This window comes from Ursus americanus, chromosome 33, assembly GCF_024610735.1.
Source record: "Ursus americanus isolate L20-20 chromosome 33, mUrsAme1.1.p, whole genome shotgun sequence".
Classification (NCBI taxonomy): Eukaryota; Metazoa; Chordata; class Mammalia; order Carnivora; family Ursidae; genus Ursus; species Ursus americanus.
The window spans coordinates 23861960-23888117 of record NC_142159.1 but is presented as its reverse complement, the minus strand read 5'-3'; the positions used below and the strand labels follow the sequence as shown (position 1 = coordinate 23888117).

General features: G+C 54.1%; 1 protein-coding gene across 5 annotated transcripts in view; it reads left to right on the top strand.

The window, feature by feature from the left end:
* The window catches only part of PIK3CD (phosphatidylinositol-4,5-bisphosphate 3-kinase catalytic subunit delta), a 51165-nt gene that overhangs the window by 18271 nt on the left and 6736 nt on the right, over positions 1 to 26158 (top strand). Inside the window, exons 1-14 of one of the 5 annotated variants that reach the window (XM_045776814.2) lie at positions 1057 to 1084; positions 2869 to 2987; positions 18689 to 18861; positions 20857 to 21085; positions 21162 to 21391; positions 21792 to 21971; positions 22280 to 22429; positions 22935 to 23024; positions 24088 to 24309; positions 24892 to 24988; positions 25077 to 25207; positions 25617 to 25667; positions 25736 to 25903; positions 26026 to 26147. In XM_045776814.2, the coding sequence (XP_045632770.1) occupies positions 18721 to 18861; positions 20857 to 21085; positions 21162 to 21391; positions 21792 to 21971; positions 22280 to 22429; positions 22935 to 23024; positions 24088 to 24309; positions 24892 to 24988; positions 25077 to 25207; positions 25617 to 25667; positions 25736 to 25903; positions 26026 to 26147 (1811 nt within the window). In that variant the 5' untranslated portion in view covers positions 1057 to 1084; positions 2869 to 2987; positions 18689 to 18720. Of the gene's footprint in view, positions 1 to 1056; positions 1085 to 2868; positions 2988 to 17439; positions 17512 to 18688; positions 18862 to 20856; positions 21086 to 21161; positions 21392 to 21791; positions 21972 to 22279; positions 22430 to 22934; positions 23025 to 24087; positions 24310 to 24891; positions 24989 to 25076; positions 25208 to 25616; positions 25668 to 25735; positions 25904 to 26025; positions 26148 to 26158 lie in introns of those variants that run through there. The other 4 variants (XM_087858343.1, XM_087858340.1, XM_045776815.2 and 1 more) reach the window with 4 other exon arrangements.

Here is a 26158-nt window from a genome sequence, read left to right as displayed (position 1 = left end):
ACCTTTAAGTCTAGGGCTGTGGACCCCAAAGAACATTCTAAGGGACACGGGACACTGTGTGGCAAGAAGCATAGTAGTCCGGTACCAAACCAAGGGGGTTCCGAAGCTAGCCCTGCCGCTGCGTGCGGACTTGTGTGCCTGTGAGGGTGAATTGCTTGCCCTCGGGTTTCTCATTTACAACCCGGGAGAAAACAGCACCCGCCTCGCAGGGGAATGCGTGGATTCACGGGACCCCTGTACGAAGTGCAGGGCGAGGGGGTTACTGCTTTATTGCGCCAACGCCCCGCCAGCGCGCACGTGGTTCATTGTAATGAATGGATGTAGAAGCAAAGGTCCCTAGCAAACCCGTTTACCTTCTGAATCAGACCTGTAAGGGGAACTCCGATGGAAAGGAGGGCCCAGCGGCTGGGCAACAGCCCGCACGCTGGATGGGAGCCTAGAGAGCCCAGGATGGCCAGTTACGCGGGTGACCCCTGCTCCGGATCAGTGACGGAGGTCCAGTGGCCCGTCGATTCTGGTGACTCCCTGGGAAGCAGGGAGGGGACAGCGGTTTGGCGGACCACCAGCCCCGCTCCCTTTGCAAACGGCACTTCTATCCTCCGGTTACGAGGCGGGAGGGGGGTCAGGGCCAGGGTGAGCACGCCGCCCGGTGTCCCGCGGCTGCTGCGGCGCTCCCGGCTCCAGGCGCACACCCCACCGGCCCAGCGGGAGCAGCGGGGGTCGGGGAGGATTTGCAGCGGCGTCCGCGGAGCTCCCCGCGGTCGCGGGCTCTCCGACACTCCGCCTGGCTGGGGCTGCGAGAATTTGCGGACGGTGCCCGCGGCGCGGCGGGCCCTGGCCCCGCCCCCCGGCCAGCGCCCCGCCCCCGGCCCCGCCCGCGCCGGCCCGCTGTCCGGGCCCCGCCCCGGGCCGCGCCCCTCCGCCGCTGCCCGGCTCGCCGGCTCCGCGCCGCGGGCCTGCCCTCAGGCCCCCGCGGGCTCGGCGCCGCCGCCGGGAGGCTCGCGTAGCTCCGGGACCCGCCCGCCGCGTCCCCTGGGCAACCGTCTCCAGGGAGATCGGGCCCCGCCCCCGGCACCGACACCCGGTACGGAGCCCACCTGTGCGGGCGTCTGCGGGGTCCCAGTGCCCCCCTGTGCACAACCCGCCCCGCCCAGCGCCGGGCTTTGTCCGCCTGGGGCAATCGGGGTCCAGGGGCGTGGGGGCTGGGGGAGGCGCGCGCGTCCCGGGGCGGACCGGACCCCGCTGGGGAGGCCGAGGCAGGGGGCCGCGCTCGCGTTGTGATTCTCGGGTGGTGGGCTGGTTCATGCTCTCCTCCTCTCCCGATCTCCATGCATCCCTTTTGTGCCTCCGGGGGGCGGGGATCCGGGTGTCCCGCTGCCGCCCTTGATGGGCTGAGCAGGGCCCTCAGCCGGGCTCCGGACGTGGACGCGCCTGTCCAGGGCAAGCTGTTTACTTGACAGAGAGACCCAGCAGTTGCCGTGCGCATCCTCCCCTCCCCCTGTCCCCGATTCGGGACGGAGCATCCTGCGCTGTGTCCATTCCTGGCGTTGCCTCCCAAGCTTTGCCCTTGAACCCAGAGGGCTAGAGGGCGGCCGACCCAGATCCTGAGGTCCTGGGCAGCGTGAGGGCCAGAGCAGAAGACGCACCTTCCTCCGGGAAGAGCCTCCTTCTTGGCCGCCCTCTTGTGAATTCTGCCCCAGCTCCCTGTTTCCTGACCTGAATTCCTGAGGACTGATTCCTTCTTGCTTTCCCTAACTCTTCCTTCCCTCAGCTCCATCAGGCTTTCTGCTTTGTCTTTCCTCGTTTTGAAAGTGCTTTCTCTGTAATCGTGTCTCATTTCCCTGTGACTAAACTGCTGGGTTGTCCCCTTGTTAACTCCATTGGTCAGCAGCGGGAGTTCTTTCTTCCTTAGCTCCTGGCACTGACCTCTCATTTCTCTTGGGAAGCCCTTGCTACCCTCCCCTGGATGCTGAGTGAAGAGACCACCCAAGCCCGTGTTCCTGGGCTCCTGCAGCAGGGTCCATGGGGTGTCCTTCCAGGGATTAGGCTCTCAGCAGTGAGAACTCCAGCCTGGTCCCTGGGAAATGCGTTCGTGGCATGGACACCTTTTCCAACGGCTTCCCAGAACTGGGCTTTTTGCTTATGGAGAAGCAAATGATTTAGGTTTCCTGATCCTCAAGAGCCCTCCCTAGCCTTGCGGGGGGGTGGGTTCCCCGCTGTGGAGGTAGCTGTGCCCTCGGCCTCGGGTTGGAGAAAGGGGCGGGTCCTACTCATAGAATCCAGCCAGCTGGGCTTCCGGAGCTCAGGTGTCTTCCTGTCTCTGGGGTCAGATTATTTCCAGGAGTGGCCGGCAGTGGGGGGAAAGAAACACCACGGATGCAGTGAGTGGGCAGCCCTCTCCCCACACACCCACCCTTTTCACCTCCAGCAGGCAGGGATGAGTCTTCCTGTATGATGCAATTTAGTACTTGAGTAGGGACCTCAAGTCCAGGAATCTGCTTTTTACAGCCATTGAATGAACTTGAACCCAGGCTTGCCACAGATCGTTCTTTTTGACTTCAAAAACTAAACAAAACCAACAAATAACTAAGAATCGCTGAGTTATCTCCATATACATATTCCTGTTTCAGGCTCTGGAAATGCCCCGGTGGTTTGCTTCAGTACCACTGAAGGGAGTGGCACCGACACGGTGGTGAGAAGGGCCCATTCAGCAGAATGTGATTGGTTTGCAAAACGGGAGCCTAGGTGAAACAGTCGCTTTGAGCTAAAGTCCTGTGAGGGAATGCATAGAAGGTTGTGAGAGACTTTCTCTTTTAAAAATTTCATTCATTCATTCATTCATTCATTCGTTCTTTTTTTTTCCCCCAGACAGATAAGGAGCTCAGAGTCAGGCAGGGACGGAATGGTGCTCATTGATTCCAAAGCATCTTTGATCTGCCAGACAGAGGGGCCTTTGCTGCTGGTCTTTCTTGGACCATTCCAGAGAGGTAGGTTGGGTGAAGGAGACAAGTGTGTGGGGAAGAAGAGATGTGATTTTGTAGACAGTTTAAGAATTTGAACAGACTCTGTCCTCACTGACCATCCAGCCACAGGAGGAGTTCTCTAACTTCCCATGGAGGACTAGATTACGCAGAGGAAGAGAACGACCCAAGTGTGTACTATGAGCCAACAAGGGGTGGTGAACTAGACCTCGGCCAGCTCCCCAGGAGAGGGGTGCTGCTAGCTGTGAAACAAAGGGGGGCTCTGCTCCCAGGAGCCCTGGAGCTCATTATTACGCTATTTGACTTGCTTCAGTCATGGTAGAGTTGGGCCAGCCTATCTGGGGAGAGAAAAACGAAAACATTCTTCCAAAGAGAGTGGATTGAATTCTTATAACTCGGCATTGCTTCTCAAAGAGTCCTTAGGTAGGGACATTCTGTTTCTCCAGAGAGCTGGCAGTCAGTGTATCAGTAAGACAATGCCCCTTGGCACGTCTTGGATGTTCGCTGGGAGATGAATGCAGTCCTTTCATTGTGCAAATGAAGAAACTGAGGCCAGAGACTGACTTTGGCTGAGCGCTGGTTTTGGTGTCTGGGGCTGGCGGGTATGGTTAGCAACCTGCCAGACTGGTAGGCCGCAGTCGCATTTGCAAGCCCTGTGGGTACACAGCCGTGCTCTGGTGGCAGGGCACATTCGTCCTGATCTGGATGCTTGAGCAGCTCCGGTCACTTCTGATAGAAAGGAGCATAGGGTTACAGCCTGGTGTCATCCTTGGAAGCTTCTCCCCAGCTCCACCCCAACCTCATGTTCTCTAGGCCTTCATCAATACTTTCCAAACCTCTTTGTTAGTGTGGCTCTCTTTAAAAAGATCAAGATATTAAAAACAATTTTTTTAAAGATTTATTTATTTATTAGATGGAGAGACAGTCAGCGAGAGAGGGAACACAAGCAGGGGGAGTGGGAGAGGAAGAAGCAGGCTCCCAGTGGAGGAGCCTGATGTGGGGCTCGATCCCGGAATGCTGGGATCACGCCCTGAGCCGAAGGCAGACGCTTAACGACTGCACTACCCAGGGGCCTCTAAAACTAGAATTTTGACCTATAGAGTAGATAAAAGCAGAGTGCCCTGTAGTCCAGGGAGAGACTGGCCTAGGACTTCCGCTCAGCACCCTGTCCCACTTCTGCCACCCTCTGAAGACCTTGGGGTGCTTCTATGGAACCCCAGGGCCCCCTGGAACATAGTAAAAAACCATGAATGGTGCAGACCTCTGTTGGGGGATTAGAGTTTCTTCTGCTCACCTGTTTACACATCTATTTACAATTCTTGATTCTTCCTCTCTTTTTTTTTTTAAAGATTTTTATTCATTTATCTGATAGAGAGAGCACAGGCACAAGCAGGGGGAGCAGCAGGCAGAGGGAGAGGGAGAAGGAGAAGCAGGCTCCCCGCCGAGCAGGGAGCCCGATTTGGGACTCGATCCCAGGACCCTGAGATCATGACCTGAGCTGAAGGCAGACAGACACTTAACGGACTGAGCCACCCAGGCGCCCCTCTTTTTTTTTTTTTTTTTTTAAGATTTATTTATTTACTTGAGAGAGAGAGAGCACGGGGGAGGGACAGAGGAAGAGGAAGAGAGAGAATCCCAAGCAGACTCCTCGCTGAGTGCAGAGCCTGATGCAGGGCTTGATCTCACGACCCCGAAATCATGCCCTGAGCTAGAACCAATAGTCGTATGCTTAATGAACTGAGCCACCCAGATGCCCCAACAGTATCTTGATTCTTGTTTCAGCAGATGCCTTTTAATAATTTTTAACCCTCATATGTTTTTATTTGTTAAAAAACACCCATTCAGGGGCGCCTGGGTGGCTCAGTTGGTTAACCGACTGCCTTTGGCTCAGGTCACGATCCCGGAGTCCCAGGATCAAGTCCCGCATCGGGCTCCCTGCTCAGCAGGGAGTCTGCTTCTCCCACTGACCCTCCTGCCTCTCGTGTTCTCTCACTCTCTCTCTTTCTCAAATAAATAAATAAAATCTTAAAAAAACCCCAAACAACCACCCATTTACTTTTGAAAGTTCACAAAACATTAGCATAATCTACCCTCCCTTACCCCCCAGAGAACCACTGTTTCCTTGATGGAATGTCCTCCCTCAAATGCCCCAGAAAGCCTCCTATGTGCCTATCTTTGGAAACTTGATTTTTATGTATTGTTAAATATCATTATGAACTTCCATGAAAACATAACTAATTGAATGCGTATGTTTCTCCTGGCTCTGTTTCAAAAGTCCGCTAACATGAGAGTAAAGGAATAAAAAAGGATTAAATCCTTAAGAAAACAGAAAAGAAAGTGATTGAGGAGGAGGAGGAGGAGTGAGCAAATACTTTGAGAGACAGAAAGCAGGTCGGTAAAAGAGATGCAAAGCTTAGAATCTTGTGTGTTCCGTGCCATGGTGGAGGAAGGCTGGTGTGTTTAAGGGCCCACCAAAGACTCAAGAGTGGGAGCTACAGTGTTCCTGATGACGGGCTGCAGGGTGGGCTGGAAGCAGGAAGATTGATTGGAGGTGTATGTAGGAGCAATAGACCCCTCTCTCAGCCCACATAGTCAGGTGGCTCCCTCCTCCATCCCAGAAGAGGATGCCTGTTTTCCCAGAGGCATTCCTGAACCACAGCAGCTCAGGCCCAGCCTGGGGTGAAAGGAGGCTGTCTGGGGAGCAACCGAGGGCAAGAGGCACTGTATTGAGAACAGAAAGATGCAGTGAAAGTTTGTATACTGAACAGGGAGATCCTTTCTTGGTTGGCTTCCAGAACACGGCAGCCTAGTTTATACCCCTCTCTGGTCAGGGCCTCGAAGAACTTCTCTCTGAGGAAATTGAGCTCACAAGAAAAAATGACCCTCAAATACTGACATTGAAGGAACCCTCTTGGAAAGCTAGTTTGCTACTTTGTCATTTCACAGCAATGCCTGCCAAGCAACTTGGCCTTACCAGTGCACAAATAGCTTTGAGTGCCTCCGTCTTAAGTTTGGATGGGCAGCTATGGATCCTTCCACATAGAACGAAGCCTCTCGCATGAAAGACAGAGACCCAAACAAACAGAAAAAAGGGAGTCAGAAGTCATAAACATGGTTGTTTAAAAATAGGAATACTCATGAAACAATAATAAGCTCTTGGATATAAAAACTATGATAGTAGAGGTGCCTGGCTGGCTCAGTCCATAGAGCGTGTGACTCTTGATCTCAGGGCTGTGAGTTCGAGCCCCATGTTGGGTGTAGAGATTACTTAAAAATTAAATGTTAAAAAAAAAAAACGAATAGGAGAAGCAAAAATGTCAATAGAATAGAGCTGGAGATTGAAAAGTAAATCTCTAGAACGTGGAGCAAAAAGACTTGAGAGATGGAAAATAGGAAAGAAAATACAAGAAAACGGAGAATCAGTTTGGGAAGCCTGATGTCCACCTCACAGGAACTCAAGACAAAGAGAAAAATGAAGAGGGGAAAGTTATCAAAGTACAGGAAGAAAATTCTAGAGGTGAAGGAGTTTCTACATGACGAGTCTCTGAGTAGTACTCAACAATGAATAATAAAAGACATACTATATAAAAGTAAAGTATGGGGGCGCCTGGGTGGCACAGCGGTTAAGCATCTGCCTTCGGCTCAGGGCGTGATCCCGGCGTTACAGGATCGAGCCCCACATCAGGCTCCTCCGCTATGAGCCTGCTTCTTCCTCTCCCACTCCCCCTGCTTGTGTTCCCTCTCTCGCTGGCTGTCTCTATCTCTGTCAAGTAAATAAATAAAATCTTAAAAAAAAAAAAAAAAGTAAAGCATGTACTACAGGACATCATCACAAACTTCAAAACTCCAGAGACAGAAATTGCCGAAAGCCAACCAAGAGGAAAGGGACCACATCTAGGTCCGGTAAAAGAATGGCACCGCACTTCACAAAAGCAACACCAGAAGCTACAAGACAAAGGAGGAACTCCTTCAAATTTCCAAGGGAAATTAATTCCTGAGCAAGAATTCTGTAATTGTCATTCAGGCAAAATAATAGAATAAAGGCACCTTTGTAGATGAGAATTTCCCAAAGCTCCGTGTGTGTGCACGCATGCATGCACACACACCTTTGTATCGCTATTCAAGGAAACTAGTGGAGGTTGTGCTCTACGAAAATGAGAGTAAACTAAGAAAGAGGAACAAGTGATACAATATGTAATTGTTTCTTGTTCTCATTTGGCTCCGTTTCCAAATGGCTTTCAGTATTTCAGCTGTTACCTTACTTTGAGTTTTGTGAGTGCGGAGAAAAAAAACCCAAACACCTACCCCACCATGGGAACTGAAAAGAACTGACTTCAAGCTTTCCCTGTTGCCGGGACCTGTGACCTAGACTCCACGGATGAGATGCACCGATGCTGTGTTTTGACAGAGGAGAAGGATGAAGCATGTGCTGTCTCCATGGTTACGGCAGTGGCAGCAGTGATGGGCTGCAAGGTCAACTTGTTGGGGCAGAGGTGCAAACTGGCATTCAGGATTCAGTGGCAGGAGAGGTCATTTCGCCATCAGATGTGCATCATGGAATCCAGTGTCCTAAGTTCTGTTTCTTTTTTTTTGTTCAACTTTCTGTTTTTCCTGGAGTTGATAAGCACCTCATCTCTTTATTTGCTATGCTTGCAATGTCCTCATCACCGATTCTTCCTCAAACTCTCCAACAGAACTGTGAAACTCCTCACAGTGCAGCAAATAAGCCAAATAATCTGTCAGCAACTTTTCTGCTTAATCAGTGGGAGTCGGCTCCTTTACTTGCAACCAAGAACCGTGACTGGGAGAGAGAATGGTGAGGAGAATTCCCACAGTAATGGTGAAGCTGCACAGCTCTTCTAGGGATCAGCCAGGCGAGTTGGGAGCAGTAGGGCTGAGGGCCCCAGGAGGAACATCTGCAAGAAAAAAATGAAGCTGATGGACTATCTGACATATTTGCCATATTAGGAAGAGCTTTATAGATCTGTTAAAGAGTGAGGAAGTTTCTATGTACGTATCTGTACATAGAAAACAAAGGAATTATATTTGTACATAGAAAATGAAGCAAATTATAAGTGAGGCAACTATTAACTGTAAAAATAACAAAGAGTGGAACGAGAAAGGGAATGAAACCAGAGTATACTATGTGGTTGGGTGTTGAACCGTATTTATGTAGTCATAATAACGGAAGCACTCAAGTTTTGGGTTTTTTTAAAGATTTTATTTATTTACTTGAGAGAGAGGGAGAGGGAGAAGCAGACTCCCCACTGAGCAGAGAGCCCAACGCGGGGCTCGATCCCAGGACATTGAGATCGCGACCCAAGCCAAAGGCAGATGCCCAACCGACTAAGCCACCCAGGCGCCCTCAAGCTTGATTAACAAAAAAATTATCACCTAGCTGTTCAGAAGATGGGGGAGAGGATTTGTGTGTGTGTGCAGGGAGACACAAACTCATCTCCTGAGATCAGAAGTTAAAAGTTGAAAATCGAGAAATATCCATCTAAATCGATTATTTAGAAAATTTTAGATAAATACCCAAAGAAACGACTGCAGTCGGCAGTGGGGAGTGGTAGGATGTGCAGGGCAGGAGGCTGCTACCTTTTTTTTGCTGCAAACAGTTTAGCTCTAATTAATTTTTTTTTAATTTTTTTTTTTAAAGATTTTATTTATTTATTTGACAGAGACAGAGACAGCCAGCGGGAGAGGGAACACAAGCAGGGGGAGCGGGAGAGGAAGAAGCAGGCTCACAGCGGAGGAGCCTGATGTGGGGCTCGATCCCATAACGCCAGGATCACGCCCTGAGCCGAAGGCAGACGCTTAACCGCTGTGCCACCCAGGCGCCCCAGCTCTAATTAATTTTTAAAACCATGTGCTTCCCTAACTTTCATAGATAACAAAATTTTGAAGTCACTATTACAGCATGCGTATCCACCCATGTTATAGCTGTTTTCATTCTCTCTATGCGTTCTGAAATGTTTTATCCACAAACAGATGTTGCCATGGCAAACGGGGGGGCACTTTTTTGTTCCATTTCATGGGGGGACTATTTGCCGTGCTCTGTGCTGTTTGCGGCTGCCATTGTAAGGACTGTCTTCACTCCTATTAAGTTAATTATCAGAATTTCCCTGTTATTTTTGATTTTCCACTTTTGTGAATACCGCAAATGAATATTTTTGTAAATACAGCTTTTTTAAAAAAGATTTTATTTATTTATTTGAGACAGAGTGAGGGAGAGCACAGAGAGAGAAGCAGTCTCCCTGCTGAGGGGGAGCCTGATGCGGGGCTCGATCCCAGGACTCTAAGATCATGACCCGAGCCGAAGGCAGACCCTTCACTGACTGAGCCACCCAGGTGCCCCCCCTTTTTATTTTGCATTGCTTCCGTCGGGCAATTCCCGAGTTCCCCAAATTACCAGACCTGAGACCATGGATCTTTCTCTTGATTCTGGTGGGTAGTGTCAGGGGATTTTCCACTTGGGCACCGGCCCATGGCCTCCCTGGGTGGGCCATGAACTGAACATCAAAGGAGATAGCTGGGATAGAATTTTTTTTGGTAGGATAGTTGGCTCATTTTTCTGATGACAGAAGTCAGGAGTCTCTCTCTCTCTCCCTCTCGCCCTCTCTCTCTCTTTTTTTATAGAAGAGAATTTCCAGAGACCTTTGCCTCTCATTCTTCGATGCCTTTTGTCTATTTGGTTTTCCTCCACTGAGGATTTTTTTTTCATTTTTAAATATTCAAAATAAAAAGTTACCCTTCTATTAAATAATATGGCTTCAAGGGAGACACATTTAAAATGGGAGAGAGTATGGGACGCCTGGGTGGCTCGGTCGGTGAAGCATCTGCCTTTGGCTCAGGTCATGGTCCCAGGGTCCTGGAATCGAGCCCCGTGTCGGGCTCCCCCCTCGGCAGGGAGCCTGCTTCTCCGTCTCCCTCTGCCTCTGCTCGCTGCGCTCATACTCCCTCGCAAATAAATAAATGAAATCTTTTACAAAAAATGGTAGAGAGTAAAAAGAAGAAGAAACAAAGAAAGAACAGAGGGAGGCAGCGCAGATAGAAAAGGAGTAAGGCAGCCCATGTCCTCAGCTTACATCGGGACGCCTTTTGCAGGATTTCATGTCACTTTGTTATTTCGTCCATCCTCGGCCTTCACCCCTCCCATCTTTTTCCTCCTGTGGCAGGAGCTTGGGGTGTCAGACCACCCTCCAGACGAGCCCTTCCTTCCTAGTCCTGGGCAAGGGTTGCGGGATGTCCTCCTGGGCTGGCCTCTGCCTTCTGGAGATTTCCCTCCCATTCCCTTTCCGGAGGCAGGTTCCTCCTCCACCTGACCGGTGCTGGACAGCAGCTTCGCAGCAGAGGGCCACCGGGGCCGCCCACATGGCAAAGGCGTCCCCTTCGCTGTGGCTGCTGTTCCTCTGCTGCGGTGCGGAGACTCTGCCCTACAAACGGGGTGGGGGGGGGGGCGCCAGGACGAGGATGCTGTGGCTCCCGGGTCTCCGGGGGGGACACACTGACGCGGGTCTCAAGAAAGGTTCTGTGTTCTGGGAGAACAGCTCACCTACCCTAAAACTGCACCTGTTGGGGGGACCCTAGACCAGTCCGTGTTCAGTCTGGTCTGTAGCTTCAGTTCTTTGTCATGAAGGTTCTTACGGACAGGGAGTTCCAAGGGGGGGTGCTGGAATGCCTGTTTCTCAGCTGTTAAGAGCAAAGGATTGGGGGTTTGGTGGCAGGGAGGGCCCAAGTTTTCCCTCATCAGTCTCGCCCTGCCAGCTCTTGCCTGGGCCCTGGCCTAATTCTTTCCCACCTCATTCTTGCCTCCCTCACTTCCATTTACCTCACCGCAGTCAAAGCAATTTTTGTCCAGCATAAAGTCAGGCCCTATCGGATCTCCTGCTTAAAACCCTCCAGTGGCTTCCCACTGCAGTGATAACAAAATCTGGCTCCACACTGTGGCTACGAAGCCCCTGCAGGGTCGGCCTCACTGCCTCTCCCAGTCATCTCCCCTCTGGGTCCTTGACTCCAGCTACCTGGTCTCCTGCCTCAGGGCCTTTGCACTTCCTGTTCCAGCTGCCTGAACCCTATTTCATGGATCTTTGCCTGTTCTTTTCATCCTTTGGGTCTCAGCTCCAATACGATCTCGCTTGAGCACCATCCTCTGACCTACCATCCAGAAGAGACCCTTTCTCCCCGCAGGCCTGTTTTATTCCATTCCAACTCTTATCTGAAGTCATTTTGTGTATTTGTTTTTCTTTTTCTTTTCTTGATTTCCTCCTGTTAGACTAAAAACTCTGTAGGATCAGGGATGGTGCCTGTCCCATTCCCGATGGGCACATTCCCTGATGCTCAAATCGATTTTTGCTGAATGAATGAATGAACAGGACTTACAGCCTGCAGCCTCCTGGGCTCCCCCACCCACCCCCACCCCCCGCCCCAGGGTCTCCAGGAGGATGTGGTTATTGAATGATCTCTGGGCTTTCCCTGGATGCCAGAGCAGGGTGTGGTTTCTAGAAAGCTCCTTTAAGGCAAATATCCAGGAGCTCCCCTGGGAAGTGGGGCCTCTGGGTAAAGCACCTTTGGAATTCACCTCTGAAGTGCCCACGTTGCCCACGTGCACCCACTTTCCACATAAGTTAGGCGACAGGAAAAGCATCCACTTCATTCTCCATGGAAGAGAGGCTGGGAAACAGAACGTTTATTGGAAGGACTTTTTGAGGCTGAGAAGCACCTGAAATCAGCCCAGGTCAGGAGGCCTGACTGGACTGTGCTCTGTCCGGCCTGCTGCAGAAGGCCAGCCCACGTGGCTCCCCGTCCCTTGTCCCGGTGGCTGCTGGTCTCGTATCCTCCCAGCCTGGGTCGATGGCAGATACTGGATAATGTGTGTAACCACCTTCGAGATGTTTCTGAGACTCGAGCTATTGGGGTGGTAAGTTTCAGCTCTGAAATTCGGGTTTTGAACAGCTGTTTTGTCCTAGAGTTCCGAGAACAGGAGCATTTCTCTATCTCTATAGCTGAACACATAGCAGTGACCCAGGGGGACCTTTAGACTCTCGCTCTAGAGTAACAGGTGAAGTTGCAGGGCCTGTCTTGCTCAGGACGCCCTCAGGGAGGAGGACGGTGTTTATTGCTCAGATAAGCAGGATAGAACTTCCCTGCTCGCTGCTGCTTGTCCCCTGCACTGAGCCGCCTGAGAGTGACTCACGTGTTCCATTGGGAAGCTGATCCCCAGGGCATGTGACTCTAGCCCCAAAAAGCCTGTCTTTACGTTGACAAATGCTGGGCTGCGGCTCCTACTCAGGGGCGGCCACACTTGCGATGGCCACGAGAAAGATGTGGAACCCTAGCCGACCCAGGAGACAGACACCAGCTCACAGCCCCAACACAGTGGAACCTCAAAGAAACGAGAGGGAGGCTTCAGGGGTCCCGAGCGCGGCACAAGCCACCAGCGGCAGGTCTGCCAGCCCAGGGGGACTAGTAATGGGCCGCTGCCTCATTCCCAGTCTAGAGGAAGCGCTGTGGCTCTGGGATGCTACATCCCTTGCTTGCCCTCTTCTCTTAGAAATAAATTAGGACCCTAGGCACACCTGGGTGGCTCAGGCGGTTAAGCGTCTGACTCTTGATTTGGGCTCAGGTCTTGATCTCAAGGTTGTGAGATCGAGCCCCGCGTTGGGCTCCACACTGGGAGTGGAGCCTGATTAAGATTCCTTCTCTCCCTCTGCCCCTTCTCTCCCCTTCCCCCCGACTTAAAAAAAAATAAAAATAAACCAGTTTAAAAAAAAAAAAAAGATATTCAGGCCCTTGAAACACCCCGTGCTGCTGGCCGGGAAGGATGGAGGAACGTACACGCTTTTGCAAACTCCTGGGAGGAGCTCCCCTGTGGGCTGCTCGGGACTCAGACACCCACAGCCGGAGGAGCTGGGCTCTGGCCTCGGCCGGAGGAAGCCGTCCAGCTGGGCGCGTGTCGGAACAGCTGGCAGAGGGATGGCGCCCCCGGGACGGAGCCCCGCAGCTGGGATTGCCCTGCCATCCTCCAGCTGTTCTGTGGATCACGCTGGCCTGAGTGGGGAGGTACGAGGGACTGTGCTCCTTCTTGTCCAGTTTCTTTGCTATTTTATTAATGGTTCAGATGGAGACAGACAGGGAAGTTGACCTTGAGTCTGGCTGACTCAGAGCAAGGAAGGATGGCTCACAGTTCATCTTTGGTTGATGCCTTTCACGCCTTCAGGTGGTCCTGGCCCTCCCTCACCCTCTGTCTCCAGGCCCGCTCACGTGTCTCTGTGGGTAGCCTACTGACCCCCAGTTATCCCTGGGGAACCGCAAAGACCTCTCCCCTGAGCTCCGCACTTGGGGCTGCTCTTCGGCTGTCTCCACGGTGATATTCACCGAGCAGCCCAGATGCTCTGTGTCTGCAACGGACCGCTTGCCGTCTCGTTGCCGCCAGATCTGTTTCTCTCTCACTCTTCCCCATTCAGTGTCTCCCCACCACCCCTCCAGTCTCCCAAGCCCGCAGCTGGCTATCATCCTTACTTCTTCCGCACGACCCCCCATCTCATCTGCCAAGCTCCTAAAGACACCCTGATTCCCGCCTTTCTCATCCCCAGGGGCACGAGCCCCCCACCCCCACTGCCCGTGGGCATGCTCGCTTCTCTACAGTCCTTCCACACTGAGCCACCAGCATCGTTTTGGATGCAAATCGGGTCCCATGGCTCCTTCGCGAAGACTGCCCATCACACTTCAAGTCTCGCCTGTGAAGGCTCCACAGGCCTTGGTCCCTGCTGACCTCTTCAACCCATCTCATCCCATGTCCTCCCCCCCCCGCCCCTCCCATACGCTCCAGTGGCAATGGCCTGCCTTCCGTCCACGCTGGCCATGACTGGCCCACTCTGGTTCTCTGCTCCAGTGTCCTCTTCTCAGAGGGGCTCTTCCCGGCCTCCCCCCAGGGTGGAGGCTGCTCTCCATTACATCACCACGTGGCATGCTGTCTTTACCATGTCGCTATCATTGTGATCATTCTTCCTGCTTACTCTGGGCTCGGGTATTACTGTCTCCCCCTTGCACCACTCCTGGCACTTAATAAATAGTAGTGTAAACTCGTATATCTCAGACTGAGTCATATGTACAAGACATCAAATCCAGTAATACATGGGTGCCAATTATTTCCATGAGATGAAATCACCAACAGGGATTGGGAATTTCTGCATTCAGATTCAGGAGATCCATTGGGAGAACCTGCCTTCCTGGGAGAAATAGCTAGAAGGTTGGCGGCCAGTGAGCTCAGTGATATGACCGCTGAAGAACTTTCTCAGGGGAAGAGGCTGATACGCTTTTATTAGGCTAAGCAAAGGGAGTGTGGTACCCAGAACATTCTACAGTTGGCCTGTCAGGCCCCATTCACATCATCTTGTTTTCGCGGGGTACCGAACTTTGGCAAGAGTCTAAAAACTGTGTTGTAGGGAGAACAGTGAGAGGTAGTAAGGCCATCGTTCAGCAGAAAGAGCCATCAGATGACAGACAGCTCTCGGTGCCTCTAGATGACAACATAAAGATCAGGGTTGGCTCCTAGCAGCAGGCCAATTTCCAAGGAAAGAACTTTCTAAACCACAGAAGCTTCCTAAAATGGAACTTACAGCTGCAAGTGACAAAAAAAAAAAAAAACAAAAACCAACTCAAACTGCTCAAGTTAAAAAAAAAAAAAAGTGGGGGGAGGGGAGAAAGGGGGATTTTTTTGGCTGATAGAACTGAAAAGTCCAGGGATAGAGTGTAGCATCAGGCATGCCTGGATCCAGGGACTCAAAGGATGTCTTCAGGACCCACCACTCGACAGCTGAGCTCTGCTCTCCTTCATGGTGCTCGTTTCTCAGGTTTCACCCCTAAGTGCAGCAGGCTGTGGTCACCAGCAGCTCGAGGGGGATCTTCTCTCTTTTCCGCTACCCCAGGAGGCAGTACCCAAAGAAGTCCAGATGTGAGAACGCACTGCACTGACTTGCCATTCTCATGTTCATGCTGGAATCACTGTGGCCCGCAGAGGACACACAGTGATGGGCGGGGCCCAAGCCCCCTTCCTGGTTCCTATCCAATCCCTGTGGCCGGGGACGGGGGGAGGGGGAGAATTCAGGGCTCTGATTGGCTGGTCCTGAGGCTCCAGCCATGCTAGTGGCCAGGAGTGAAGTCACTCGGCTCTACCACTTGGACTGAGGGTGTGTTGAGTTTGTGAAAAGTCCACAGCTTCCAGATCAAGAAACTGAAAATGACCAGCCCCCGAAGCCCCTCGCACCCCTTTCCCCTGGGGTAACTGCCCTCCTTCTGGGGTCACCCCTGTGTGTCTCTTCCTCAGCCAATACAGATGAGCTCTGCCTGTGTTCTCTGGGTAATGAGAATGGGGAGCACGCACTCTTTTGTGCCTGACTTCTGTTCAGCCTCGGGTTGACGAGATTCGTTTATACTGTTGTCTGTATTTGGAGATCATTCATTCTCATTGCTATGTAACATTCCTTTGGGAAAAGAGACCATCATTTATTTCTCCATTATACTGCTGATGCGCCTTTGGGCAGTTTCCAGTTTGGGGCTCTTAGGAATAGCAGTGCTGTCGACACTCTGGTTTGTGTTTCTCCTTGCACGTGAACTCATGTTTCTGGCGAGTGTATACCTAGGCGTGCAATTAACTGCTGGGTCAGAGGGCACCACGTGCTCCGTGTTAGTAGATGCTGCCAAGTGTAGGTACTTTGCAAAGCGGTTGTACCCATCTGCATTCTTGGAGCAGGTCTAAAGTCCCTGGATGAGTTGGCATCTTTGTCCCACACATGGCAGAGTGATGAGTCTGAGCTTTATAGAGAGCTGGGGCTTGTGAGCAGCCGCACCTGGGTTCTGGGCCCACACAGAGAGAGAGAGGGTTTCTGCTTCCTCCTGTCGCATCTCTGGCATTTGCTTATGTCCTGCCCGCACCATCCTGGGTCTTCCTTCCCCCGGCATGAGGTTTGTACGTGAAAGTATGTCCGTGCATCCCAGAAGGGTGAGCGTAGTCGAAGGCTGCATTCCACAGCACTGAAGGGCAGAAGAGCAACGGGGGGGCATTTGTCTCAGGCGCCGTCCCTTTGGCTGGCGTCCCAAGGAGCTGATGCTACATGTGCTCTTCTTGGCCTCGGGATCGAGTGGCCGAAGGTGCCCCTGACTTCCCGAGTGCGGCCAAAGCACATTTAGCATGGTAAGTGGCTTCTCGAGGATTCCTGCCTGCCCCCCACACTTTGAATCAAAAGGAAAGCCTTTGGCCTGGCCATTCGCAGAAAGAGGAACCCAAAGTAGGATGTGGTTTTACAATCAGAGGAAGTGGATCCCAGCAGTGGTAACATGGTCGCACCAGCGTGATGCGCGTGTCCTGCTGCTCCGAGCAAACTCTGCATCCAGCCCTTCTGCAGGCTGAGGTCTGGGCCCTGTTGGCAGAGCCCCCAAAAGAATCTCTCTCGTCAGCTAAACAATCCCTTTCAATTATTTTTCAAAGTCAATTAAATCTAGGAGGATGTGACCCTAGGGTAGGGAACTCCTTTTCGAAAGAATAAAAACCATAAAACATAAAGGACGATATTTGACTACATCAGCGTTACAAACTTTTCCTCCCCAAAAAGGCACCATAAACAAAGTGAAAAGATGAGTTGGACCAAAAGAAGATATTTCCAACTCATTTAATCAACAGAGGAATCTAGAGTATATTTTAAAAAACCCTATAAACCAATAAGAAAAAGACAACCCCCGCAGGAAAAAAGTGGGCAAAATTTATAAGCAGGCTATTTGCAGAAGATAAACATTTTATGGCTAATCAAGGAAATGCAAATTAAAACGACAAAAGAGCATTCCGTGGCCGTCAGATTGGCAGAAACGAGTGAATCAGACGATAGCAAGGGCTGACGGAGGTGCGGGATCAGCGGCGGACAGCGCCCGTGCCCTTGCGAACGGGCCCACTGGCTTCCTTCACTAAAGCTCAGGTTGTTCTGGCTGTCAGAGGTTGTGGCCGTGATCCGACAGTTCCCCTGGACAGCCCCTGCCACGCATCGCTCTTGAGTACTTGGAAATGCGGACAGTGATGGAGGAACAACATTTCTAAGCATTTTCTCTCATTTTGATGCATTCAAATGTAAGAGTGGATACTCAGCTCATTTCTTGGAAAACTTTTCGGTGTATTTGGAACAACTTGAGTCCATGGCCCTCCTTTTTCATCTGTAAAGTGTATGACATCAACATACAGATGAGGTATTTCTGATGGAAATCTAGTATCCAAGCGGCCAGTGCTCTAAGTGGCCAGATTTCAAAGACTTCGTGCCCCCAAAAGAATGCGAAATAACTTCTTCGTAATCTTGCCACGTTGATGGACATTTTGAAATGACTATATTTTGGATATATTGCATGAAACAAAATAGGAGACTAAAAGTATTTCTCTTTTTACTTCTATGGAGTGTGGCTACTGGCAACTTTGACATCAGGCATGTGTTCGCGCTGTATTTCTTTGGACGACACTCATCCCAGCTCCGCATACACACGAAGTGAGGTGTGTAAGGATGTACATTGTAGCGTTGTTTGTAATAACCAAAAGAGTAGAAACAAACCCCGAGGTTCATCAACAAGAGAAGGAGTAAATAAATTGTGGTTTATTGACCCAGCGACACAGCACAGGAGTTACTGTGAAGGAGCGGGCACTCCGTTTATCGGCGGGGAGTGTGGATTGCAGCTTGCAGAAGACTCAAAGTTTGAAACCATGCAGGAATACTGGGAATTGTTCGTGGATACATATTAGTATAATCAAAGTATAAAAACATGCATGGAAATTACAAACAACCAGAATGCAGATGGTGGTAACCCGGAGAGGGGGAGATACTCAAAAGACCCTGAATTGTGTCTATAGCATTTTGTTACTGAGGTCTGGGGAGGCCTGAGGGCGTCTGGTGTGATTGAGCTATTTCAACAAATTGTTTGATGGCAAAGCCATTTGTAAGCCACTTTGATCTCTGGTTAGAAAGTTTCCAAGAGTGGCACCTGGGTAGCTCAGTTGGTTAGCATCTGCCTTCAGCTCAGGTCATGATCCCAGGGTCCTGGAATGGAACCCCACATCAGGCTGCCTGCTCAGCGGGGAGCCTACTTTTCCCTCTCCCTCTGCCTGCTGCTCCCCTTGCCTGTGCTCTGTCAAATAAATAAATAAAATCTTAAGAAAGAGAGAGAGGGAGGGAGGGAAGGAAGGAGGGTGGGAAAGAAAGGAAAGGAGAGGAGAGGAGAGGAGAGGAAAGGAAGGGAAAGGGAAGGAAGGGAGAGTGAGTTTCCAAGAACTGCAGCCTTTGGTCCTTCTCAAGTCCTGGGTTGTCTGACCAGCGACCCTACTATCCCTACCTCTGTCTGCCAGCTGGTGGCCGTGGCGGGGTCTCCCACATGTGTGTGCTTCTGAGAAAAAATGATTTGGAATGGGTCTTTGGGTGTCTTAAATTTGGGCCACTGTGGTGAGGGATGCAGGGTGTGATGAGAGGTGAGGTGGGGTCTGGGGGGCAGCAGGAGCCATGAGCCACCCCAGGCAGGACTGGGCCCAGAAGGAGGCGAGCTTTGGGCGCCCGCGGGAGAGACTCCTTCCCAAACCTTCTGCCGCCAAAGGTCCTGACATTCTGTTTTCCAGAGGATCCTTTCAGAGGATTCATCCAGCACACTTGGGATGGTTCATTTTGCCTTTCCTTCCTTTTTAGGACAACCGGGGTCTGAGAAGTGAAAGAACAGGATGCCCCCTGGGGTTGACTGCCCCATGGAATTCTGGACCAAGGAGGAGAATCAGAGTGTGGCCGTTGACTTCCTGTTGCCCACGGGGGTCTATCTGAACTTCCCTGTGTCCCGGAATGCCAACCTCAGCACCATCAAGAAGGTACGATCTTGACCTTCGAGCTGGGAACATGGAGGGAAAGACAAACAGACGCTCAGGCTCAGATTTGAGATCCTATAAAACAAATTTCAAAAGATAAATAATATCTAAAATTGTTGACAAGCTTACAGTTAGAGCCCAGCTAGCATTTTGAATTCAGCTTCCCCCTTTATCAGGGCAGGATTAAACTCACTAGATTCCAGTGGGAGCCTGGGGTGGGGTTCCCATGGTGGCTTTTCCTCCTCTCCATGACTCTGCTATCATTTCTGGAACCGATCCCCAGCCCCGGCCACTTTAAAGAGTCTTATCAGTCTTTTCTCTGTAGAGCTGTCATCATAGTAAACATCATCTTTGGAAATAGTTTTGGGTTTTGCCGAATAATTTTCAGGGAGGATTACTGAGTCAAAGGGTTAGACATCTGGAAAGTATTTGGCAGAGATTGGCTTGTGATCTTGCTTGTCCCACTTGCGAAGTGTGGGATTTAGTGGGTCATGCCAGAAGGCAAGACCTCAGCTCAGAATTTTAAAAGCTTATACTTGGGAGCGGAACGAAAAAAAGGAAAGAAGCAATGGACCATCCTTGAGGGTTTTTTTTTTTTTTTTTTTTTTTTTTTTTTGCTTTTTAATCTCTCCTTCCTGGGAGATTTCTTTAAAAATTAAATTTCTTCTTCTTCTTCTTTTTTTTTTTTTTTTCCATTTCAAAAGTAATATGGATGCATGTGATCGGGGAAAACAGGCAAAAGTAGAAGGAAAGAACTCACCTGTGATCCAGCCCTTCTGAGAGAACCGTAGTTAGCACTTCGGCTATTTCCTGTTTTCTATGGAGTGTTGTTTTTTGTGATAATTCTGATTACGAACTTTGAGATCTTTTTTTTTTTCCTGAGTTAACATTATAACATCTTTTTCATTAACTCTATTTTAAAGGTAATCTGATTTTTCCAACCATACGTGCATCCTACTATGATTCCAACAGTGCGGAAATGCAAAACACAGAGGGCCCTGCCCACACCCCAATTTGCCTTCAGTTTCTAAAATACTTTTATTTATCCGAGAGGCCAGCTGGTAAATATTCTCGGCTTTGCTGGCCATCTGGTATTTATCGCAACCACTCAGCTCTGCCAGAGTGGGTCCAGGAGCTACCTGTGAATGAGTGGGACTGGCCGTATTCTAGCAACTTGGGAGTGGACCAGGTTTTGCCTGCAAACCCTAGTTCCTTTGGTCAAATCCTAGTCTCTATTCACTACTATGTTTATTCGAGTTGTTTTTATGGAAATGGGCTTGCATTATATCTGCTGTTATATACCTTGGGGTTTTTTCCTACTTAGCATGTCTCTTGGAGAGTTCTGGGCCTGTTCGTACAGGTATCCCTAGATTCTGGGTCATCCCCCCCCCCCCCGCCCCAGTGCTATCCCTTTGTGCTGATGGACCATAATTATCCATCCCGCATGGAAGAAAAACAGGGATATTCTTTTCTCGGTCTTCTCTGTGACTTAGTGATCAACACCTTTGCACTAAAGCTTGACCATTAGATGGCTCTCCCAGGGGTCCCTGAGGACGCCTCGCCCAGAAGGCACGCGCTGACCACCCTAGCTGAACACAGCCCATAGAGGGTTTGACGGCTCTCTCATTGTGTTCAGCTTTTCTGAATTCCTTCCCAACATTTAGAAATCAGAGTGATGAACCCCAGAGTGATTAGCTGGGGGGGTGCCTGGAGGTCCTGTCCAGCCGGCCGGCTCTCCAGGGTAACATGGGGGGACTGTGGCCAGGCTTCGAGCGTGTACCAGGCACCCTCCACAGGAGGGCAGCCACGGTGACCCTGGGGACCCATGAGGTCAGTGCTCAAGGGGTCTGGAGAAGACAGGGTGTGGGGATCTTTGCCCTCTGGTCAGGGTCGTGCAGGGTGGGATACCCAGACTGAGGCCAGCCCCCAGCGCCCTCGCGGCTCCCTGTGGTCCCGCTCGCCTCGGCTGGAGAAGCTGACCGGCCACTGTCCCCCCAGGTGTTGTGGCACCGGGCCCAGTATGAGCCACTCTTCCACATGCTCAGCGACCCCGAGGCCTATGTGTTCACCTGTGTCAACCAGACGGCCGAGCAGCAAGAGCTGGAGGACGAGCAGCGGCGGCTCTGCGACATCCAGCCCTTCCTGCCGGTGCTGCGGCTCGTGGCCCGAGAGGGCGACAGGGTGAAGAAGCTGGTCAATTCTCAGATCAGCCTCCTCATCGGCAAAGGTGACCCGAGTGCAGGTGGGCCTGACCCGGGCCTGCCCGGGCGCCCCCGCGCTGACCCAGCCTCCCCGCCTCTCAGGCCTCCACGAGTTCGACTCCCTGCATGACCCAGAAGTGAACGCCTTTCGCACCAAGATGCGCCAGTTCTGCGAGGAGGCGGCCGCCCGGCGGCAGCAGCTGGGCTGGGAGGCTTGGCTACAGTACAGCTTCCCACTGCAGCTGGAGCCCTCGGCGCGGAGCTGGGGGGCCGGCACCCTGCGGGTCCCCAACCGGGCCCTCCTGGTCAACGTCAAGTTCGAGGGCAGCGAGGTGAGCCCGTGGCTCCTGCAGGGGACGCTGGCCCGTTCACAGCGTCCGAACTGCGGGGCCCCCGGGGATGCTTCCCCGGGAGACTTCCCAGCCCCCCACGAGCACCCCAGGCTCGCTCTCCTCCCGGTGGCACCGGGTGGGATTTGTGGGGCATCCGTGCCTGCGAGGGGCTCGGGCAGAGGTCCCACCCGGCAAGCTGGACAAGGCCGAATGACCAGATGGCCTGGGTCATGGGTCCATGCATTCATTCGATACCTATTTCTGGGGTGTCAGCCGTGTGCCTTCATCACGTTCCGGGGGAAGGGGGGACCTATCCCAGACAAAGAGGCAGCGCCCCCCTCCGTGTCCCAGAACCCGTGGGCCCTCAGGGTGGAGGCCTGACCCTCCCTCCTCCCCCTAGGAGAGCTTCACCTTCCAGGTGTCCACCAAGGACGTGCCACTGGCGCTGATGGCGTGCGCGCTGCGGAAGAAGGCCACCGTGTTCCGGCAGCCCCTGGTGGAGCAGCCCGAGGACTACACGCTGCAGGTGAACGGGAGGCAGGAGTACCTGTACGGCGGCTACCCGCTCTGCCAGTTCCAGGTAAGCGCGCGCTCGGGGAGGGGCCCTGCGCTCCTGCCGTCCCCAGAGCCCTGGCCAGGCCCGGAGGGGCATGGGGAGCTGGGCCTTTGGCCCCTCTTGAGCGCGATGAGATGGGCCTTTGGGGGTCACAGTAAAAGTGTCCCCTGTGGGGCTGCTCTCCCCAGTCTTCAGGAAGTGGGTGGGGGCGAAGGGTCAGCAGGAGAGGCCTGGAAGGCCTGGGGTGGGGGGCGGTCAGCACCAGGGAGTCCTGGGGGGGGCGTTATGCAGGGAACGGTTGGGGCCGCTCACTCTGCCCCTCCCCATCCCAGTACATATGCGGCTGCCTGCACAGCGGGCTGACCCCCCACCTGACCATGGTGCACTCGTCCTCCATCCTTGCCATGCGGGACGAGCAGAGCGACCCTGCCCCCCAAGTCCAGAAACCGCGCACCAAACCACCCCCCATTCCCATGAAGAAGGTGAGCCAGTGCCTTCCGCCTTTCCTCCCCCCCCCCCCCCCCCCGCGACGTCCCACCCTAGAGCCTAGTGGCAATGCTGCAGGCTTGTGGTGGGTCCAGGGCCCCTCATCTCATGCTCCTTGGTGGGTCAGTGTTGAGAGCTGGGCCTTGAGCTTGGCCGGCCACCACACCAGTGTGCCAGGGGGCGGGGGGGGGGGAGGGTGCGATCTGAGCTTCTCGGGGCAGCCCCCAGGCCCTCCGGCTGCCCCTCTCATGTTCCTCCTGCCCCCTGCACTGGAGAGAGAGGCAGAACTCCATGACTGGCGGAGCTCAGGGGTCCTGGGACACTGCATGGCAGGTTTTCTGGTATTGTGGGTGGGCCCCTGAGCCTTATCACCACCTGCAACACTCACCCCACCCATGAGTGGCCACGGGCCTTGCCAGGGGCCAGGGCATTAGCCACCGGCGCCTACCCTGGATTCCTCCGCCTTGACCGCCCTGCTTCTCCCCCTCTGGCTCGCCCCAGCCTTCCTCCTTGTCCCTGTGGTCCCTGGAGCAGCCTTTCTGCGTGGAGCTGATTCAGGGCAGCAAAGTGAATGCCGATGAGCGGATGAAGGTAGAGGGGTCCTGGGGGAGGGGGATGTTTTCTGCACAAACAAGGTGGCTGTGGTCTAGAGGGGTGGCAGAGGAAGAAGGGGGGGTCACATGAAAGCCACCTGACCACATTACCCAGCATCCCTGCCGGGGTGGTTGTGAGCACTTCAAAACAGGAAGGGGGGAGGGGAGCCGGCTGGCCGGCCAGAGAGGCTAATTCGTAGAAACCAGGCCCAGCGAGTTCTGGGTATTTGACTTGGGTGGAAGTTGTGGGGCCAGGCCCAGGCCCAGGGATGTGGGAACTGCAGGGTCTGGGAGGTGACAGGTGCGGGAGAGAGCCAGCTCCGGCTGGGCCCCGGGGCCTTGGGACTCTCAGGGGGCACTTGGGAGGTGTGCCCTCCTGGACCCCTGGAGGCCACACCGCATCTCCCTCCATCCCCAGGACAGCTTGCGAGGTGCTTGTTTTATTGTCCCATCTGCTGGACGTTACACCCGGGTCCACAGAGGCCTGGTCTCTTTGTGAAGCACTTTTTGTCGGGGTGGTTTCACAAGCAGGCGGGGCTGGGTTTCCCTGATGGCATCCTGGAGCCCTGGATGGAGGCAGCTTTCTGGCCGGGACCTGAGGGCTGCCAAGGTGGAGCTGGAGGAGGCAGGGTCGGGGTGTTCAGGTGGCATGGAATCCTTGCCTGCTCACGGGGCTCATATGACTCTGAGCAGTGGGGGGAGCCCGTGGGTATCGGAGCGAGAAGGGCCCCTGGAGTTCCCAAGCCCCAGTGGGGAAACTGAGGCCCCGAGCAGGGAAGAGGCATGCCCTGGGGTCCCACAGAGTCGTGGGGAGCCCATGCATAGCCCATGGTGCCCTTCCCTTCACCCCGTGGCCCCTCGTCCCGCTCAAGCCGTCAGCTGTCCCCTTTGGCGCCGCTTTCTTCTGAGTGGGAAGTGGGATTCCCATGTGAAATGAGGACGTTTCAGGAGCTTTGAGCCTTGGGGGGAGCAGGAGGACCTCGGGGGGGAGCGGGAGGACCTCGGGGGGAGCGGGAGGCTGGGCCTCTGCCACCTGGCGCCGACTCCGACACCTCCCCCAGCTGGTCGTGCAGGCAGGGCTGTTCCACGGCAACGAGACGCTGTGCAAGACGGTGTCCAGCTCGGAGGTGAGCGTGTGCTCGGAGCCCGTGTGGAAACAGCGGCTGGAGTTTGACATCAACATCTGTGACCTGCCCCGCATGGCCCGTCTCTGCTTTGCACTTTACGCCGTGATCGAGAAGGCCAAGAAGGCTCGCTCCACCAAGAAGAAGTCCAAGAAGGCGGTGAGTGGGCCCGGCTGGGGGGCTGGGGCCAGGCCTCCGGGAGCGGGCACCCTGCGGCCCAGGGCCACTCCCGTTCCACTCCCAGCAGGCTGGCATCTCGGGGATGGGGATGGGGCCAACCCTCCCTCCCCAGCCCTCCCTCCACCCTGCCAGGTGACAGGCTCTGGGTCCCAGGGCTGATGAGCAGGTGACCCGGAGGCACCTGGGAAGCTGGAGGCCGCACTCTGGGGTGGAGGGACAAACGCACTGTCCTCACAGGCAGCGGGGTGTCCTGAGTCACCAGCCAGCGGGGAAGGAATGGGGGTTGGGCACTGAGTCACCAGGCCCAGGATGTGACTGGCCACTGAGCCCCGCCGACTGACCCCACCGCCGAGCTGGGCCAGCCTCCTGGGGCTGGTGTGGTTTGTTTGGGGGTTTCTCAAGAAGCCAGGGGTAGCCGAGAGGGGGCTGACCTTGCTGGCTTCCTCACAGGGAGTCTGGGTGAGGGCAGGGAAGCTGGGCCTGGAGGTGACGCCCGTCCTGCCGCCGAGCACACGGAGGCACTGCGGCGGCTGGCTCTGACCTGCCCGTGGTCTTTCCCAGGACTGCCCCATCGCCTGGGCCAACCTCATGCTGTTTGACTACAAGGACCAGCTCAAGACCGGTGAATGCTGCCTGTACATGTGGCCGTCCGTCCCAGGTCCACCCAGGCGGAAGGGAGAGGCGCGGGGGAGCGGGCTCCGGATGGTGGCATTCCCCAGGCAACTCCCGTGTGTCCCTGTGTCCAGACGAGAAAGGGGAGCTGCTGAACCCCACGGGGACAGTGCGGAGTAACCCCAACACGGAGAGCGCTGCGGCCCTCGTCATCTGCCTCCCCGAGGTGGCCCCCTACCCTGTGTACTACCCCACCCTGGACAAGGTCAGCCCCCTCGCCGTCCAGGGTCTGGGAGGGTCCAGAGGCTGTGGGGCTGAAGACGACTGTCTTGACCCTGCTTCCCCCCCGCCCATCCCCTGAGTTGCCCAGGGCTGGGGTTTGGTCACCACACACGTTTGGGGACTTCCTTAACTCTAGAACCCTCCTGTGCTCTAGAGCAATGGTTGTCTGTCAGGGCCACTAGGCTCCCCAGGGGACTTGGGGCAATGCCCAGAGACACTTTTGGTTGTCAGAGCTGGTGGGAGAGATGTTCCTGGCATCTACAGGGTGGAGGCCGGGGACGCGGTGCACAGGACGGCCCGCACCGGCGGGAGTCGCAGGCCCCCACCCTGGGGCCCTGCCAGGGCTGGCCCGGGGTGCGGGGTCTCCGCTAAGATAGGGCCACTTGTTGCAGATTCTGGAGCTGGGGCGGCACGGGGAGCACGGGCGCTTCAGCGAGGAGGAGGTGAGCCGGGGGCCGTGGGCGGCGGGGCGCCCGGCTGGGCCACAGCTCACCCCGCCTGCACCTCTCAGCAGCTACAGCTGCGGGAAATCCTGGAGCGGCGGGGGTCCGGCGAGCTGTACGAGCACGAGAAGGACCTGGTGTGGAAGATGCGGCACGAGGTCCAGGAGCGCTTTCCCGAGGCGCTGGCCCGCCTGCTGCTGGTCACCAAGTGGAACAAGCACGAGGACGTGGCCCAGGTGGGGGGCTCGGGGTGGGGTGGGGGGGCGTGGCCCACGTGGGGAGTGGGGAGGGGTGGGGGCGGGGGGAGGGCCTCCCGCCCGGCCCGCACCTTGACCGGCACCTCGACCGCTGCCCCCAGATGCTCTACCTGCTGGGCTCCTGGCCCGAGCTGCCCGTCCTGAGCGCCCTGGAGCTGCTGGACTGCAGCTTCCCCGACCGCCACGTGGGCTCCTTCGCCATCAAGTCTCTGCGGAAGTTGACGTGCGTTCCCC